This window comes from Homalodisca vitripennis, chromosome 3, assembly GCF_021130785.1.
Source record: "Homalodisca vitripennis isolate AUS2020 chromosome 3, UT_GWSS_2.1, whole genome shotgun sequence".
NCBI classification, from domain to species: Eukaryota; Metazoa; Arthropoda; class Insecta; order Hemiptera; family Cicadellidae; genus Homalodisca; species Homalodisca vitripennis.
This window is the reverse complement of record NC_060209.1, coordinates 5,450,437-5,471,117: the sequence shown is the minus strand read 5'-3', so window position 1 is coordinate 5,471,117 and position 20,681 is coordinate 5,450,437. Positions and strand designations below refer to the sequence as shown.

Genomic DNA, 20,681 nt, shown 5'->3' with positions numbered 1-20,681 from the left:
ATCCAATATCTGTTACACCTAATATCGGTCTGTCATGTGACAGTTACTGCTAGATATCCTTCTGTTCACAAGTGACGAGAATGTGAGAGAGAACTCTACAACCATTTTACTGTAAATTGACTGTGTATATCACTTGATCCAATATATCTGTTACACCTAATATCGGTCTGTCATGTGACAGTTAACTGCCAGATATCCTTCTGTTCACAAGTGACGAGAATGTGAGAGAGACCTCTACAACCATTTTTACTGTAAATTGACTGTGTATATCACTTGATCCCAATATCTGTTACACCTAATATTGGTCTGTCTTGTGACAGTTACTGCCAGATATCCTTCTGTTCACAAGTGACGAGAATGTGATGAGAGAAATCTCCACAACCATTTCTACTGTAAAATTGACTGTGTATATCACTTGATCCAATATCTGTTTACAACCTAATATTGGTCTGTCTTGTGACAGTTACTGCTAGATATCCTTCTGTTCACAAGTGACGAGAATGTGAGAGAGAAACTCTACAACCATTTCTACTGTAAATTTGACTGTGTATATCACTTGATCCAATATCTGTTACACCTAATTATTGGTCTGTCTTGTGACAGTTACTGCCAGATATCCTTCTATGGTCACAAGTGACGAGAATGTGAGAGAGAACTCCACAACCATTTCTACTGTAAATTGACTGTGTATATCACTTGATCCAATATCTGTTACACCTAATATCGGTCTGTCATGTGACAGTTACTGCCAGATATCCTTCTGTTCACAAGTGACGAGAATGTGAGAGAGACCTTCTACAACCATTTTTACTGTAAATTGACTATGTATACCACTTGATCCAATATCTGTTACCCACCTAATATTGGTCATTCTTGTGTGACAGTTACTGCCATATATCCTTCTGTTCACAAGTGACGAGAATGTGAGAGAGAACTCTACAAACCATTTCTACTGTAAAATTGACTGTGTATATCACTTGATCCCACAATATCTAGTTACACCTAATATTGGTCTGTCTTGTGACAGTTACTGCTAGATATCCTTCTGTTCACAAGTGACGTGAATGTGAGAGAGAACTCTACAACCATTTTTTTTTTTTTTTCTACTGTAAAAATTGACTGTGTATATTACTTGATCCAATATCTGTTACACCTAATATCGGTCTGTAATGTGACAGTTACTGCCAGATATCCTTCTGTTCACAAGTGACGAGAATGTGAGAGAGAACTCTACAACCATTTTCTCCTGTAAAATTGACTGTGTATATCAACTTGATCCAATATCTCGGTTACACCTAATATTGGTCTGGCAAGTGACAGTTACTGCCAGATATCCTTCTCTTCACAAGTGACGAGAATGTGAGAGAGACCTCTACAACCATTTCTACTGTAAATTGACTGTGTATATCACTTGATCCAATATCTGTTACACCTAATAATTGTCTGTCATGTGACAGTTACTGCCAGATAATCCTTCTCTTCACAAGTGGACGAGAATGTGAGAGAGAACTCTACAACCATTTTTATTTTCTTTTTTTTACTGTAAATTGACTGTGTATATCACTTGATCCAATATCTGTTACACCTTAATATTGGTCTGTCTTGTGACAGTTACTACTAGATATCCTTCTGTTCACAAGTGACGAGAATGTGAGAGAGACCTCTACAACCATTTCTACTGTAAATTGACTGTGTATATCACTTGATCCAATATCTGTTACACTCCTAATATTTGTCTGTCATGTGACAGTTACTGCCAGATATCCTTCTGTTCACAAGTGACGAGAATGTGAGAGAGAACTCTACAACCATTTCTACTGTAAATTGACTGTGTATATCACTTGATCCAATATCTGTTACACCTAATATTGGTCTGTCTTGTGACAGTTACTGCCAGATATCCTTCTGTTCACAAGTGACGAGAATGTGAGAGAGAACTCTACAACCATTTCTACTGTAAATTGACTGTGTATATCACTTGATCCAATATCTGTTACACCTAATATTGGTCTGTCTTGTGACAGTTACTGCCAGATATCCTTCTGTTCACAAGTGACGAGAATGTGAGAGAGAACTCTACAACCATTTCTACTGTAAATTGACTGTGTATATCACTTGATCCAATATCTGTTACACCTAATATTGGTCTGTCTTGTGACAGTTACTGCTAGATATCCTTCTGTTCACAAGTGACGAGAATGTGAGAGAGAACTCTACAACCATTTCTACTGTAAATTGACTGTGTATATCACTTGATCCAATATTTATTACACCTAATATTGGTCTGTTTTGTGACAGTTACTGCCAGATATCCTTTTGTTCACAAGTGACGAGAATGTGAGAGACAACTCTACCTTGTTCCAATCTCCGTCCATGACATGTTGGCGGAACTTGGCTGCGGCAGGGTGATCCAGGCGACAACCTGACTCTTGGATCAACACCTCGGCTGTGTGACTGTAACAAATCCAACAGTTAGAACATTTTAGTTCTGCGAGAGAGAATTAACCTTCCCTACAATCCTTAAGACTATTTACAATATAAACCCCAATTATGTAGATACTCAATGATTTGAGTGAGAGACAGTCATGGTAATAGAGATATCCTTGGTCCTTTTCGTGCCCAGTTCGTGGCTCTCAAAGATATTTTGGGTCACCTAGGTATAAATTGCCAATGGGAAGATGAATGCCATTCCTCATGCCAGGCTATGAAATCAACGTCAGTACTGTTACAAGCATCCCAACATAATTTCTGCTTTGACAAGCTGTTCTCACAGAGATACATTGTTAAACGGTTTAATGAGAATATCTTGCCACATAGTATTTGACACTTTCCTTACCCTAAATTGTACTGAACACAGGACATTACACAATTCATACATTTCAGACTAAGAACACTGGCGGTAAGGGTAGGAGGGAAAACAACAATTACGCAAAATGACAATGAAATAAATCAAATTTTTTTAAATAATGGATATATTGTGAGTGATTTATTAGTGACACTGGCTGACAAGAAGACAAGCAAGACAGCAATGGTTGATTGAACAAGAAAATAATTAGATCTGCCATATCAAAGAGAAAATGGGTCAAAAGGTTTGTTAAGGGTTCTTTTTATACAACAAATTTTTGTAGCAGAACTATTTTTCCATACTTATTAAAAAATTCCACCCCAATCTATTCTACACTTTATTTATTCTACAAGTATATCAAGTTCTGAGCTCTATTTTTTATTGTTTTTTACCCAAAAAATGAAAAAGAAAGACAGAAAATTATCTTGTACTATTCTCCATGCATCACAACTTGTATTGTTTTTCATTTTACAGAGTTGTCTGTCAATGTAGGCAAGTAAATAAAGCCTTTACTTTCAATACGTATTCTTACAATCACTGACAATGTCATAATGCAGCCATTAGGTGAAAAAAAACAATTTAAACTAAATAATAACTTAATCAACTGTTTAAAAGAAATGTTTTCTAATATACACAGTTGTCTTTTTTTTGTTTCATATTATTCTATTATGTATCTAAATAGTATTTTGTTTTCATAAAAATTATCTTTATTAACGCTGAATTTAATTGTTTTGCCAAAAAAATTGTATATTAAAACCAGTAAAAAATCAATTCAAATGTGTTGTTTTTAGAAAAAATATACAAACTTAATCACTTGTTTAATAAGATACATTTTTTTATAAACTTAGTCTTTCCTTCTGAGTTATTATTGAAGTTTTGAAAAAATAACTACTAAAAATGAAAATAAGAGAGCCATTGATGGTACAATAGAAGGTCACTAGCATATGGTACACAAACGGAACACAAAGTTATTCTTGGTAGCAGTCAGCATGTTAATCAGAAGTGAAGCATAGTTTTCTCCTGAACTGGGCACTGGCTGGTTATTTATAACCTCTGAAGGGGAGAGGAAATATGAGGCAAGAATTAAGAGCCTCACACTACATATCGATTCCAAGAAGTTGAGATTGTTATCAAATACAACAGATACATTTTCATGAAAAATAAATGCCTTATTTTGCTATAAAAATTAAACTAATACATTTATAAATAACATCACATTGTACACATTTTTAATGTGGTATTGGATTGGGCTGTATCTAATAATAATTCCACATGAACTACTGCAGTTTGTTGGAACTACTACCACAGCGATAAAAGGGAACAAAATAATTACCAGCATTAAACAAAAATATGAGTTCAACAATGAATACTTTAGTTTGTAAGTAGTCTGCATTCAATTATTTAAAACCCTTGGAACGAGTCAGAATATTAATTCTTGACAGTTTGTTTGGTTGTTGATTTGAAATTGAATTTAAAAATTATGCTGAAAAATGTATATTTAGCTTAATTTAACTTTAAAATTTCCGTTAATAGTTCCAAAGCAGTAAGCAGTTTCTTTTATCTTATCAAATATTGAATGTGTATTCTTCACTGATTAAACAATGAAAATGTCACCAATAAATGTTATTTTGTCTAGTACAAATAATAAACAGAAACACAAAGAGGTTTTGTAGGACCAGACAGTAGACAACATTGCAGGTACTCGAGTGTTCCTTATTTTTTATGAAACCAACCAATCCAACACGGTATTTCCATCACATGTGTTGGCAACTTATTGGAAAATGTCACACGATTAACTTTTTAGTACACTCTGTTTGATAATTATTCTATGTTTTTCTCGCTGCAATCATGGTTACCCGAAAAATGTTACAATGTTACTTTGCTACCCTTTCACCTTTTGCCCCAAATTCAATACTGTAGTATTCTTGTTTGGACCAAGAGGAATGCATGTATCAAGTTTCAAACCTCTAGGACCTTCCTATTTAGAGATATTGCACAGATGGGTATACACAACCTATCGGATACTTTGTAATCGAGGACAGTTCAATGGTTGAAGTAATTTTTAAAGAATAACAAAACACATTACTAATGAACCTTCACAAATCAGAATTTAATGTTAAAACAGTTTTTCAATTATATCACTTTGGTACTTTAAATTCTGGAACGAGGAGAGGAGTTTTGCACTGTATTAGTTAAGTAGCTTGTTGTAATTTGTAAGGTTGCATGACTTGCCGACAGTTAACTGGGTGTCGTGTCAAGTGAATGTCTTTACTAGCTGGGGTAGCTCCCTCCATGCACTAACTAACTTACTTCCTGGCCATCATTAAATTATCCTCTTTCTAATTACAAGAACACACATGATCTCTAATGTACGCCTATTAAACTATTTAAGTTATTCCAATACTTCATATTTGGAAGACACAAGTTTGTTTCATTTTTATTCTACAATCTGGTTCAGTTTACAGATTTTTAATAGACATTAAAAATGAGTTTTCAAAATGTTTTAAACGGTTGTATTTATGTACTACGGCTTCATTATCAATGTTCAATGAGATACAGCCAGTAAGGAAACTTAAACTTCCTACAGGGTATTATTATTAGAATAATAAAATAACTAGTTATGATTATTTTGGATTTTTATACTTTGGCTAGCAGGCTGCGCAGTATATAACATTGAAAGCATTATTACACCTTAACCATGGTAAACAAACCTACAACAGTGAATATAGTCGAAGAAATTGTTAATTAGAATAAAAATAGTGTGAGAAAACTTGTATTTCTGTTTATTGACCAGAATCACACAACCAACTGGTTACTTTTATTTCATTCTTGAATGAGTTACTTGTATTTCTGTTTATTGACCAGAATCACACAACCAACTGGTTACTTTTATTTCATTCTTGAATGAGTTACTTGTATTTCTGTTCATTGACCAGAATCACACAACCAACTGGTTACTTTTATTTCATTCTTGAATGAGTTACTTGTATTTCTGTTTATTGACCAGAATCACACAACCAACTGGTTACTTTTATTTCATTCTTGAATGAGTTACTTGTATTTCTGTTTATTGACCAGAATCACACAACCAACTGGTTACTTTTATTTCATTCTTGAATGAGTTACTTGTATTTCTGTTTATTGACCAGAATCACACAACCAACTGGTTACTTTTATTTCATTCTTGAATGAGTTACTTGTATTTCTGTTTATTGACCAGAATCACACAACCAACTGGTTACTTTTATTTCATTCTTGAATGAGTTACTTTAAAAGATTAGTAACAATAGCACTCTCCACAAGTTTCAGAATGATTCCTAGTTCTAATTTTAATTTCCAAACGATTAATTTAAATAATAGGTCTAACACTATGAACTTCAATAAATAATAAAATAAGTTAAACTGCAACATGCTAAAAAATATGTAAAATCAATTTTCAATAAATTAAACTATAATAAGTCTAGTGAAATGTAAATTTCTACTATTAAGTGTATTACATTGTTTATGATAGCAACTGGTCTGACCAGATAGTACAAAGGTCACATTTATGATAGTGCTGACACAGCGTAGTACAACTTAATCATTATTTTCACTTACACGCAACAATAATTAATGATTGTTTATCAGTCTATTATACTTGCTTAAACACAGAAAAACAGCTTGTTGAAGAGGTAACATTTCCTCTTTGTACTTCAAAGAGGCCAGGATATACGAAATAAATAATTTGAATCATTTTTGAATTTTACCCTCCGAGCGTCCATCACATTTTGTAAAATGCATACCCGTTTTGTGAGGTGTAAAACCTCTGTCCTTGTAAAGTTTATAATAAATTTAAATAGTAACTTATATGTAAAGTGAAATATCACTGTTTTTGCAAAGAACTGTGCTTTCAGGCTGTGAACTATGAAGTTAGAAGAAAACTATTTTTTTGTTTAGAAATTTAAAAAGCTAAACAAAAAATAAAAATAAAATTTGCAATAAAGTATGCATATGTATTTAAAATATTACATATATTCAAAATTCAGAATAGCCAATTGTAACAAATTTTGTCCCCAAGACAGAAATGTATAATGTTGGACTATTTACATAAATAATTTGTTGACAAAATATTTTTATGAATAAGTGCACATTTGAAATTTTGTCCTACTTGCAGTACTTACAGTATATACAACATTGATATAACAATGTTTTTACTTTTTATATTTTACCGGTACTAAATACATTAGCAATACAACAATTAGGAAAGCCTACTTGTAGCAAATTTTGCCCTGAACACAGAAATATACATTACTGTAAGTTTTTTTAGCAATTCATAATATTTACGTATATAGAAGAAAGTAAAAATAGTGATTATCTTTTATGAAAAACATGAACAATATGTACATGCATTTCTAACAATTAGTAACTACATAATAACGAATTGAAATGAAAGCAAGGACAAAATAGACTATAAACAGCGAAATTCACATGTTTGTACACACTTTGCTTGAAAAAACAGCTGATGAAAAATGACTAACGTTTGGTAAAGACTATGAGAAATCAAAAAACCATAACAAAAACAAAGAAAAACTCATGGAGGTATAGGTTATAATGTGATTTGATTGGTATTAGCATAGGCAAAATAAGTTTACAGACATGAATGTTTATCATCAAAATTTTTGATGATGGCATTTACTGAAAGTCCGAGTTGTCAAAAATATTGATGATGGATGCTTAGAGGGTTATTTGATTTAACTTTAGTACGGGCCATATGTGTTTCCTGCACTGATAGGTCTATTTTGACTGATTTGTTAAGGCTTCTTTAAATTGATTTTACATATATTGTTATTACAAAAATTATGCTTGTTATATGGTTTTTACAACATGAATTATGAATTTGGTTATGTTATCAAAGAATCAACATTTCCTCATAAGAGGAAAATAATAATATATAGTTATTGTTATATATAATTTTCGACTAAGTTCTAATCGAAGGCCAGTATTAATATTAAAAAGGGCTGCAATATAATAAGCGACCACCACGACAATTGAATCAGCAAACTAAATTATTGATTAAAAATATTTGAACTATCGAATACAATTTTATTTTAAGATAGTTATTTACTACTAATTAAAGCTACCTGTTTTTAATGTATTATAACACTATTTAATAAAATTAATTTAAACAATGTAAAATCATTTGTGTGGTATTTGAGTAATGGCAGCAACTACAATAGCGATGAACTTACGTTATTTGTGTCACAAGCTGTCAGATATGCTTATCCTTCAAAATGGTAAGATATAAGTTTACACTGCTTTGTTTGTTAACATTTAATAAACAAACATATATAGTTTTTAACTCGTCATTAAATTATTTTTAAACTTTCTAGATATAAAAACATAGTTGAACTATACCATACTATGAAATACTTATAACGTAATTCAGTTTGTCATTTTGATTTATTATTGTTCGGAAGTTTAAATAATTATAAATATCGATAATTCGCTTGTTGTTATGGCCACTTACCATGCTGAAGCTTTAAACACTATATTAAGATATTAGATTATGTTTAATGTAAAAAAAAAAAACAGCTGAACACAGAAAATGTTGATACTTAAAACTAAAAAGTAAAGCAAAATTTTAAGCAAGTACAAAATAGTGAAAAATAAATGGCAGTTCTTGCCTTTTGTTGAAAAGTAGGAAAAAGATTCTTTAAATACAGTAGGATTTTATTTAATACAATGAAAGTAACAGGAGTATATAAAACTCTCTTGAAAATATTTTTACAGCTCTGATGTAGTGAAATATCATTAAATAATTTAAAATTGAAAACTTTTATGGACTTAAACTTGGGAGCACAACTTTTCTTTAACATCGATTTTAAAATTAATACAGCAAAATGTAAGTATATAAAATTTTCTAGTTGCCATGTTCCTATTGAGGACACTTAACATAAATCTTATGATTGATAAAAATTGAAAAGGTAAATTGTACAAAATTCTTAGGAATTTACGTTGATAAGAGATTAAATTTTAAGGAACACATCAATAATGTTTGTTCAAAAGTTTCTTCTGGCATAGGTAAGTATTGAGAAATCTAACTAAATGCTGCACACAGCAACTGTGTAAAAATGGCCTATTATGGCCCTATAATCAGTTATCATACAGTACTGCTATTTGAGGATGTTGTAATGTAAATGAGTTTCAGAAACTGTATTTGTCCTAGAAAGAATTAGGACTTACCTCTTTTTCATTTTTGAAACAATATTGCATCCAAAATTTAAATTCATTTGAGAGAAGGGATTACCACAATCTCTACATACAGTATAATGAAATCACCAGCAACAGGCTAAATTTATTTGAAAAAAACCTTTCATCTCAAGCAGGAGTCAGATTTTATAACAAGCTCACAGAATATATTAAATTATAAACTAATGACAAATCGTTCAAAAGAAAACTGAAGAAATTTGGTGCAGGGTATTCTACACAGTGGATGAATTTATGAAACATAACATTATATAAATTACTAACTTCAAAAAATTTAAGATTAACATTTGATTAACATTAAAAATTTTAAATTATTTGGATATCTTTAAGGTTATACTCATTTAAATTTGTTTTTTACAGTAAGATTTTAGTTGTTAAAAGTGTTTTGTATTGAACTGACATTGATAAACAACTTATTGTCGTTAAATATCAATTAAATGTTTTGTTATTGTTATTAACAGGCATGTGGCAGGAGCAAACAGGACAGGCCAATTTTCTTTCACATTATCACAATGATGTTGGTACCAATATATTTTGATGTATTTTATTTGTCTGGAGCAATATATTTAGCTTATAAAATAAGATAACATAAAAATATGATACAAGAATTTAGTTTAAACTGATCAAGTCAAAGAAAATCTAAATATGTAATATTTGACCAATTACAGCAATCTACCAACTAAATGGAAATAGTTGTACAAAGTTTCCAGAAATAGAATACAGTATAACAAAGTTCTGTGGTTGGTAAACAGTTTATTCGATTAGAATGTTAAAAAAATGTTGTTTTATATGTGCAAACTAAAGTTGAATGAGAAAAATAAATTACATATTTTTTAACTGTAACATGTGTAATCATTACAGAAGTTTTAAATCATAGAAATACCTTAAATATTGGTCTTTCAAATCCATTATAATTTTTTACTTTAGCTCTAATATTTATGTATAATATATATTATTACATTTTATGAAACATTCAATATAAATTACATAAAATGTAATTAGTAATATGTGTGTATGCCAACATTTGTTTAAAAAATTTAGTTTACAATTGTTCAATTTCAAAACTTTATGCATACCTTAATCTATATGCAGCACCTCAATAAGCTGTATAATCACAACCAATGTTTTTATTCATTCTGACTGTATTTTTTCAAACTACTATAAGAGTAAAATCCACATATTATATAAAAATGAATTTTTGTCTGTATGTCCTTTATAGAATCGTAAACTATTTGACCGATCATTATGAAAGTTTGTATGTATATGTATTTTTTTACGAAGAAGGTTTATATGCCCATTGATGTAACTCGCCACCAGGCGGCGCTGCAAAAGATAAAAAGTTTTCAAAGCGCCTGTACACTATAAACTCAATTACGAGACAGTTACGTATATTAAATAGCCAAACACTATTTGAAGGCACTAAGTTATGATGTATATTTGTCTTTAAGATAAATTTCTGGTTGAACTTAAAGCTTGAGTGTTAGACCACTTTATAATAAAGCACATGTACATGTACAATGGCTATAAACATACACAGAGTTTATTGATCGTGGCAACAAGGCAAACTCTTCATCAGTTTTGGAAATATAATTCACTTGAACCAGAAGTGCACATACACAGGCCAAGCTTACGAAAATGTGTGCGAAGCCGCAGGAAACAGATAGTATTTTATAAACACTATTATAAACTTATTTGTTTCACTTCTAACATCCTAAAGAAATAAAAAATATACAATTGGAAGAGGAAGCAAAATATAGTTATAGATTACCAAGGAAATTTTTTGTTAAAGATATCTTTTCGTGCAAAATTAAAGTGATGCAATAATTTCTTAACTATAATACTAATCAACAGATTTTGATAAGTGAAATATTTTAATATACAGGATATACAGGCTTATCCACAGGATTTTGTTAAACAATTGTCTTATTATGATGTTTAATCTCATGGCTATTATACGATGGCTATCCAGTATGTAACAGATGTTCTTGAATGGTGCATTGGGCAGGGCTACAGTCGCCATCTTGGTGTCAAAACACTCTGGCGTTCAGTACACATTGAGCTGTAGTCACGTGCGATCTGTATCTCTTTTACTTTTCTCACTGTAATTAATTAAAACGTGTGCTGCAATTGAAAATCCTGCCACTTGTGAAATGCGTTCAGTGATAAGGTTTTTGTTGGCAAAAAACCATAAACCAATTGAAATCCATCGCTGTGTGAATTGTATGGAAATGGAATAATGAGTGAAAGCAGCAGAGTAAGGCGGTGGTGTACTGAGTTTAAAAATGATCACACCAATGTTCATGACGATAGTCGTAGCGGTCAGCCTAGCCTAGTGACTGAAGATTTGATGTTGAAAATCAATGACAAAGTTCGTGAAAATCGCAGTTTCACAATGACTGAGCTCTCGGAAAATTTCCCACAAAGTTTACTTCTTGAAATTGTTGTAGGAAAGCTGGGATACCACAAATTTGGTGCCAGGTGGGTTCCAAAAATCCTTACAGAAGATCACAAAAGACAAAGACTTGCTGCAACGTTAACTTTCCTTCATGAATACAACAAACATGGTAACAAACTTCTTGATCTTATCGTTACTGGTGATGAAACATGGCTGAAGCATATCAATTGTGAAACAAAAATGCAGCTTATGGAATGGGGGCACGCACATTCTCCAAAAAATCCAAGAAAATGTCTCCAAACTCTGTCAGCAAGAAAGATTATAGCAACTGTTTTTTGGGATACTAAGGGTGTGATTCTGGTTGATTTCTTTGAATGAGGATCAACAATCAACACAGAGAGGTGCTGTGGAACATTGCAGAAGCTAGGCGAGCGATACAAAACAAGTTTAAGGGAAATTGAAAATTTTGTTTTTCTATGACAATGCACATCCCCATATAGCCAATCATACACGACAAGTCTTGGATGATTTTGATTAGGAAGCGTTTGACCATCCGCCTTATAGCCAAGATCTGACACCAAGTGACTACTACCTCTTTCCAGCGATAAAGACCTGGCCTGCAAACAGCGCTTCTACAGTGACGCTAAACTTCATGCTGGCATTAATCAGTGGTTAAGATCTCACTCAGGCGGCAGATTTCTACAAAGCTGGAATCGAAAAACTTGTGTCACGTTATGATAAATGTCTCAATTTGAATGGGGATTACGTTGAAAAATAGCCTAAGTGTGTAGCTTTTAAATTTATGTTCCCATTTCAGTTGGTTAATTTTTTATTTCAAAACATCTGTTACTTTCTGGATAGTCCTGTACAATAATGTGTTTTATTAAATGTCCTAAATGTCCTAAAACTCTACAACTGGTTCCTTCCATATGTTTACTATTTGCTTAAGAATATATTGCTACAATATTTTTTTAATAAACTATCCAGGAAAATTTGTCTTTTATTTTATAAATGATTGTAAATGTTTGCTTGAAAAATAATATATTAAAATGCTTCTAAGCAAAGAAGGACTGCAGTATAATAAGCAACCACCACAACAATCTAATCCTCTACATTTCTTATTGTATAAACTACAGAACTATAAAAAACCAAAATCTCGAACTGAACTAAGTTATAAATATTTAAAATTATAGTATAGTTCAGATATATTGTTATGTCTAAAAAAAGTAATAATTTAATTAATCAAAAACTAGCTAGGCCTATGTGTGTTTATTAAAATATGAAAAAGAGATTAATTAAAAGTTAATTCACTTCTTACTTTTTTTTAAGCTCAAACATGTCTGAAATCTTGTAATACAAATAGAGCATGTTCATCACCATGACTCAAATAACACACAATAATTAATAACTATAATTATTGATGTTTCCGTATTCGATAGCCTAGGTATTTCTAATTGATAATCCTAATGTTGTGGTGGTTTCTTAATATACTGCAGCCAGAAGCCGTTTTAGCCCATTCACAGAGGGGTTATTAACCCCCCCATCTTTATGTAGATCATGTTACACATTAGAATCTAGATGAAGTTATGGGCAGTTTACTTAGTTATGTACGGTTACAAGCTAAATCTGAAACAATAAATAATAGTAGCAAACAATCCCATCTTGGTCCCTAAAAGGTTACGAAATATCAATTGAAAAATCCTGTCAAATGTAATGAACTTTCTGTCTAAACATTGTTTTGTGATAGCACAACCATATCTTTAATTAATTTAACCACTATTTTCAATTTGTTTATATTTATAGTGTGTAAATTCTCTAAGGGTAAATATTAGTTTTCACATCGTTTTTGGATTGCAGCAATTAGGTAAGTTACTCATCTATTTTAGAAAATTTCCTAAGATGATAAGAAATTAACTCCAAATACTCCCATTGAAGCAGTCAGGAAGAACAATGCTAGATGAACTAATGTACCAATTCCAGCTTTAAATAAATGTTCTAAAATATTATTATCTAGAGCAATATATAAGTTTATAAAGAAACAAACACATACATATTGTCATTGTTAATGTAGCTTTAACTAAACATTTTTAGCAAATATTTAGCATTAGATATAAAAGACAAAGTTATTACTTCAGTTTTACTATACATTTAAAGACTGATATGAAGCCTACCTAAGTAGTTATCACTTGACAGGATTGAAATGAAAAATGTCTTTATTTATAGAGGTGAAGTTAGGACTAAAACTTCCACTTAACCTCTAAACACAAAAAGAAAATAAAATAAAATAATTCATATTACAATGTTATAACTGCCATGTAAAACTAAATTACATACTACAATACAAAATAAAAATTTACATTTTCAAATTAAAAATTGAGTATATTGCTTGAACTGTAACAAAACTATCTTTAATACAATAATCAACAAAGAAAATTATGACATCGTTATCAGCTTTTCTCTCCACTCACTCCATTCACTCAGCTTACATGCAGTTATCCCAAGTGCAACCACAAGAACCACCAACCGTCACTCCCACCGAGTCCATAGCAGAAAGGCCCTAACTTCAGCCCCAAAGTCATTGCACTTGTCAATAATTCTGATATTATCAGGGAGAGCGTTCCACAATCGACATGCACAAACAGTGAAAGATGTATTATACAAGGCCGTCCGATGAATTTAAATTGATAATAAAGATGAGTTCTACGAGCACTGATATCGAAGACATAAAAACAAAATTTTGGCCCAAATAACTTGGACAAGCATTATGGATTATTGCATGCAACAGACTAAGTGAATTAAGATCTCTAAGTTCTTTGGATTTTAATAGAGATAATTGCTCAAAATAAATAGATACATCATCATCATGTCTTAAGTTGAAAATTAACTGAATACAATAATTCTGTGCACGGGCAATGTCCATGGTAACTCACGTTACATTTCAACATGGGTCCTAAGTTATTTGTTGAAACATTTGAATTTTTAAAGCATAATATTAAGCAAAAATATCTTGCAGTATTAAGCAAGAATTATAATACACATTGGCCGGATTTCAACTTCCTGAGACTAATAATTAAGGTAATAATAATTCTCTAGTTTCGGTAACTCATGTTACACAAAAAGGACATCATAATTTGAAAGCAAACTTTAACATGAAACAACTTTTGTCCTAAATGTTTAATTTTCTTAATCTAATTACTTAAGATTGGCTCAAGAGTTTGTAGTTTAACTGTGGACAACTACAACAATAAAAACTGAAAAACATAATTTTAATAATATACTATTGATCTAATTGACAGTAACTCACGTTTACAGTAACTCATGTTACATTGTGTCTCTTTCCTAAGGACATTTGTTATTTGTAGAAATAAATTTTGTTATGTAATTTTATATATTGAATTGTGTTCAATAACTACTTTAGTATCAGTACACTTAATTATTTTAGTTTGGCATAATTAAATATTTGTTTTTAATTATAAAAATAATACAACTTTTTACCAGTGTACAAACAAGTTTTTATTATTTCTAAAAACAACATATTTTTTGCTTTAGGCCTGTTCTATAACTTCCAGTTTGTATTTTTCTTATAACACAACTATGAAAGAATAAAAAGATAAGATCAAATAACTTGATGGTAAATTATAGACTACATTTTTACATGGTTTGTATATATTAAAGAATATTCACTAACGCTTAAAAACAATTAGACAGTCCTGTGTAGCTAACATTTTACTTTTCTCTGATATTTATTTTGTTTTTAAAATAATAATAATATCTTCCACCTTTCATTTTAATTTCTGGAAGAGGCAGAACACTCAAAATTTGTCCCAAGTTTGACGAAAGTAACATCATTTTCGATCGGTTTGAATGTATAACAGTTTTTATCACTTTTCAATACACATTACTTCAATGTCTCCAAACTTGGCCACTTTGGCAAATAGCAACATAATTACATGTAACCAAAGAGTCTTTTTCACTTGAAAATTGCACAAGGACAAAAGTTCCACTTTTGATGCTTTCTTTTCTAATTAGTTCACTAGAAACACTCGGAACGGATGATTCTTCATCAGAAAGGTCAGAGTCATCACTGTGCACCAGATTATATATAGAATATTTCTTTACTGTACCACTACTTGTCGAAGGAACAATTGGGTCATTAACAGGCACTTCATATATTTTCTTGTTTAGTAGAAAAGTTTGAAGATTATTTCTTAATCTTAAAATATTACAGATTAATTTTTTAGGCTTAATATTAATCTTACCTCCTACTAAACTACCCAGAACTGTACATTTTGGGAATACTTAGTAACCAAAATAAAAGACAAAGCTTACCTCGAGAACTCACTTCTAGGTTGAAGTGGTAACCTCACGTTACAACATTTTGGTGTGTACTTAAAGTGGGTCTAATAAATCAAATAATAATTTCCTGAATAAAAAGATTTATATAAGCTTATAAGGTAAGGTTATCTAAGTTAAATGCAAGTTTTTATATTTATTAAAATCATAAGATCAAACCCAAAATATTGGAACAAATTTCGGTAACTCATGTTACACTTATATTTAGAAGTATGTTTGAACAATTAAAACAGGCATTATATTTTGACCAATACAAATATAAATATTACCATAATTATTTAATTGTTTTGAGGTTAACTATGTTAAGAGCTTGTTTTGTATTAGTATTTAACTCCAATATATAAACAATGTTTAAAGTGCTATGAATAAATATCTTTACAGTAACTCACGTTACAGAAAAACTTATATGAAATTCCTGCAACTGAAACAAATTAAAAAATTTAAAAAAAAAATAGTACCATACTTGTAATAGTTTTTTTTAAATGGAATCTGTTTTATTATTGTTATTGGTTGTGTATTACATAAGTAAACTTGAAAAAATCTGTAATTTTGGTAACTCACGTTACATGAAGTAAGGTTTAAAACATATCCTAATAGAAAGAACAATTCTTAACCTAAATGTAAAAAAAGCATATTTTTAGTTAGCTTTTGTTTTAAAGATGGCTTCTTGGTACTGGCCACCTTCTAGATTAATGTATAATCAGTTATAAAATTGAGATGTGAGACTTAACAAACAGCCATCAATGAACTCTGCTAACAGGTGTTAACTAAACACAAAATACCAACAAAAATAAAATTTTTCCTCTAAAAAGCCAATGCTGCCAACATTGCTCAGAATAATCTTTATCTGAAAACATTCAAACCTAGGTTATTTCATAAAAATATTTTTTAAATATTTTTGTCCTGTTTTACATGGACATGCCCGCACGCTGAATTTCATTAGAAAGCTCAACAGTCATGTCATTGATCACAACATCACAGTAATTGAAGTGAGGCAAAACTAGAATCTTCACCAGGAACACTCTGACATTGGCTACAATATAATAAGCGGCCACCACCAAGATCGGATTACAGTATGATTATCAATTTTAAATATTGATACTATCGAATACGACATTTGACCTATATTCATAAATGATCAATGCCAGCTTTCTTTATTTAGACTAGTGCCGTCATTACCAGCTGTTGTTATTTCGTTTATGTAGGAGAAGACTAATGACAATGACAATAACAATGGCGATGAATATGCAGATATCGGCTCAAAATGTTTTTGTAAACAATGTTCTAAATGATTACAAGATATGACCTTGCTCCTTTAAATCAGAATTGTCCAGCTTTTTATTGATTAGATGTAAACTATAATTTATTAAAGGTGGAAATCAAATAGTGTTTTACTGCAAGAAAAGTATAAGAACAAACACAAGGCATCTAAAAACTATCTTGAGAAGACTTGTTTTGAACAATCTAAATTTTGTTATTATGAAAATAATTAAAAATTGTGTACTATTTTAGTTGAAATCAAACTATTATTTTTTTATTAATGAATGTACTTTTGATGGCATCAGTGCCTGCAGAAATACCTTTTCAGATTGGTTAAAGTAATTTGTAAGTACTACGCTGCTCAAACGCTGTTTAGTTTAAAAAGTTTAGTTATTTTATGTAATCTGAAACAAATGTATTTATTTTAAATACAAAAGTGTAGCTTCACTATGGATTTTAAAAGCCTAAAACTTAATTCAGTTCGACATTATCACTCAAAATTAGTTCAAAGTAAAATTGTGTTTGGAAATAAATTCATAATTAAAATCATGTGTTTCGTTATTGACTAATGGCGGCAAGAACAGTGATGTACATATACTGCAGCCTTGACATTTAATGGCAACCGTTTGAGACCATGTATACAAGTAAAAATTCTGTTACACATTAACAACACCTGCTCAGCCCATCCTAGGTTTTTGTTGATAATTATTCCCAGGTTTTTTACTTTTTACTTTTTCTTTGTTAACTGATTCTTTGTTGTATTCTGTAGAAGTAGGATTCTCATCTCAGAGCTTTGCATGTATATATATATTTTTTTTCTTGATCGGGAAGAAGGCAAAATCAACCATGGATCAAAAATACTATGGCTGGAGTAAATTATACGCTTAAAAAAATTTTTTTTTGATCATGTCATGTAGGCCTAGCAAACTCAAAATTGGCTTCGGAAATATATATCACTCAAACCACGAGAACTCATACACATGCAAAGCCTATGAAATTATGTGGAAAGACTTGGGTGCTAGGTCTAGTTTAAACATAATTCTCGATATTGCAGATTTAGCCTACTAGTAAGTTTTAGTTAACTTTCTAACTTGGGTATCTATACTTTTTTTATCAATACATACCGAACTTGTGACCCAAACCATAACTGTTTATCAATTTGATGCAATCAATTAGAACCAAAATATACTTATGGGAGACTTACTGACCTAGTTAAATTCATTAAATCATTTAAGATTAAGTTAATTTCCAGACAAATTATTAGCTAGCCAAAATCTTTATTGTATGTAACAATGAATAAATGGATAAATTTCAAAATGCTACTAGTTAATTTGACCATAATTAATGGTATGGTATTAATAGGCCAAACAAAAAAATGCATTCTCTGCCTGCACTCTAGGCCTAATGAAGAATCCAAATTAATATATAGCTAAAAATAAAAAAATGTAATGTTAGCTTCCAGATTTTCCCTTTTCTTTTCAGTATAGCCCACAAGAAACGAGTTGAATCAAATCTTGACTTAGTCTACATACTAAATTAGTAAATTCAATTAAAAATTAAATCAATTTAAAACTAAAAGATAGTTTATTTCTTAATTAGCTACAAACCTTCCATGACTTCCAACAGGGCAAAATGCTATTACACAATCAGGCCAGAACAGGAAATGTAGAAAATTTAAATCCTTTGTTTAGGTGAGAACAAAATATAAAATTTCACATTACCAGAAGAAATGTCAAAGTCTTAAGGCAAGCGGTAAGGTCAATGACATTTTAAGTTAAACATAATAGGCCTATATTAAAATTCACTGGCATCAAAACTTCTAACAAGAGTAATTTATTAAACTAATTCAACCTGTTTTGACGTAGAAAACACAGGCATTTCGAAAGTAAACAAACACAAAGGAAAATCTAGTACAGTGCCCCACTTACTTAAGCCCGATAGTTTTCAAGTGTTGCCCGATAAGTCGCACAATTTCATAATCCGTTCTGTCCAATCGTTTGGGAGATATTTCTCCGTTGACGGTTGTGCTGTGAGGTGCAATATCAGTGCCATTTTGTTGGGCGGATGATGATGGAATATGGTCGTCTTCAGTAGCTCCATTGTGTTGAGTACAGCCATTCGCTGGTTGCTGCATTGTAGCCTCCAAAGAAGGACGTGACTTCTTTCGCGGTGGCGGAGCTAGTCCACCGTCGTCTGACTCTCCGCTCGAGGCCAGGCTTGCTAACGGGACGCCGTGACGAAATTTCGTTCGTTCACACAGATTTTCCGAGGAAAAAATTTGTGTGAATGCCAACAGTCACTTCACTTCGACACAAGCAGCAGCCAGCCCGAGCCAGGTGATGGCGAAAACACAAACAGTTGCTTACTTCTTCCACACAGCTGACTATTGTGACGTCACAAACCAGTCTGGTTATAGATCGTATTGGTTAAGAACAGCTGCGCGCGGCGATGCAGCTGATCCGTGACGTAGTACAATGATTTTCTGATAGAGCTCACCAAGGTATAAACAATAAAATTAATATGAAAATTGCGTGTTAAATAATTATTGCATGGTACAAAAATCTTAAAAACATTAATTTAATTAACATTCTAGAGTAATTCTGTTGCTCAAGACGTACTAAATACTACAGCAATATATACTAAAACGATATTAATTTGTAACTTACATTTACGCAAAATTGACAACGCAGCGATGCTGCACGTTTGAATTACATAATTAACTAGGAACTATATTGTATATGGATTTTTCCGTTTTTGATCCTTGCTTATGAAAATGTTAATTATTACATAATGGTGTAAATTCCTATCATGTTGTACAATACGAAAGGTACTACTTTAAAATGTTTCCAGTGCTATCTAACTTAGTAAGTAACGATGGACAACCAAAAGTATAATAATTAAGTCATTCATCAAAATATTTCACTGCCGCAAGACACAATATGAGTTTCGAGTTTACTTGTCACAATTCTTATTTTAAATAAGATTATATAAAGTATACATATATACATTTTGAAGTTTCCTCATTAATGCGGAATTTGGTCATGAAATATAATGACTGTAACCTTTGATTATTATATGTAGAGGGTTGTATCAGAAATGTAACTAGTTAAAAGCATTCAAAAGGAAGTAAAAAAAAAACACAAATTTAAGGTATTTAATAATTAATTTTACACTGTTTTTGTATTACAAAACATTTTCTTGGGATATATTCATTAAATGTGTTTAAAGGACAACAGCCTGATTCAATTTCAGTAAAAATTGAATCACAAACAGTACTTGCCCCACCATGAAATATGTATAATTTATTTATGCTGTAATTATACATACAGTGTATTTGACATAGAATACAGAGTATTTTACAACACTGTATTCTCTTGTGTATTGAATGACGAGGATGTGTAAGTGATTTTGGGAGGGAGGAATGTTTATTATATATATCACTTAGAACTATTACTTCTGATCGGTTTCATATGGAACCCTCCCTCCCCAAAATAGTGTGAAGGGGGCAAGAACGGATTTAGAAAGTAATTGGAGCGTGAACCATGGAAAGTTTGTGCATCCATTAGAACAATGTTGAATTGT

At 31.1% G+C, this 20,681-nt stretch overlaps 1 protein-coding gene across 1 annotated transcript in view; it reads right to left on the bottom strand.

Moving 5' to 3' along the window:
- LOC124356550 (WD repeat-containing protein 26) overlaps window positions 1-19,395 on the bottom strand; it is a 57,444-nt gene extending 38,049 nt beyond the window's left edge. The window contains exons 1-2 of the mRNA XM_046807617.1: window positions 19,028-19,395; window positions 2,355-2,454 (exon numbers count right to left, since the gene is read on the bottom strand). Of these exons, the coding sequence (XP_046663573.1) occupies window positions 2,355-2,454; window positions 19,028-19,233 (306 nt within the window). The 5' untranslated portion in view covers window positions 19,234-19,395. The remainder of the gene's footprint in view (window positions 1-2,354; window positions 2,455-19,027) is intronic.
- Window positions 19,396-20,681: the final 1,286 nt, after the last annotated feature.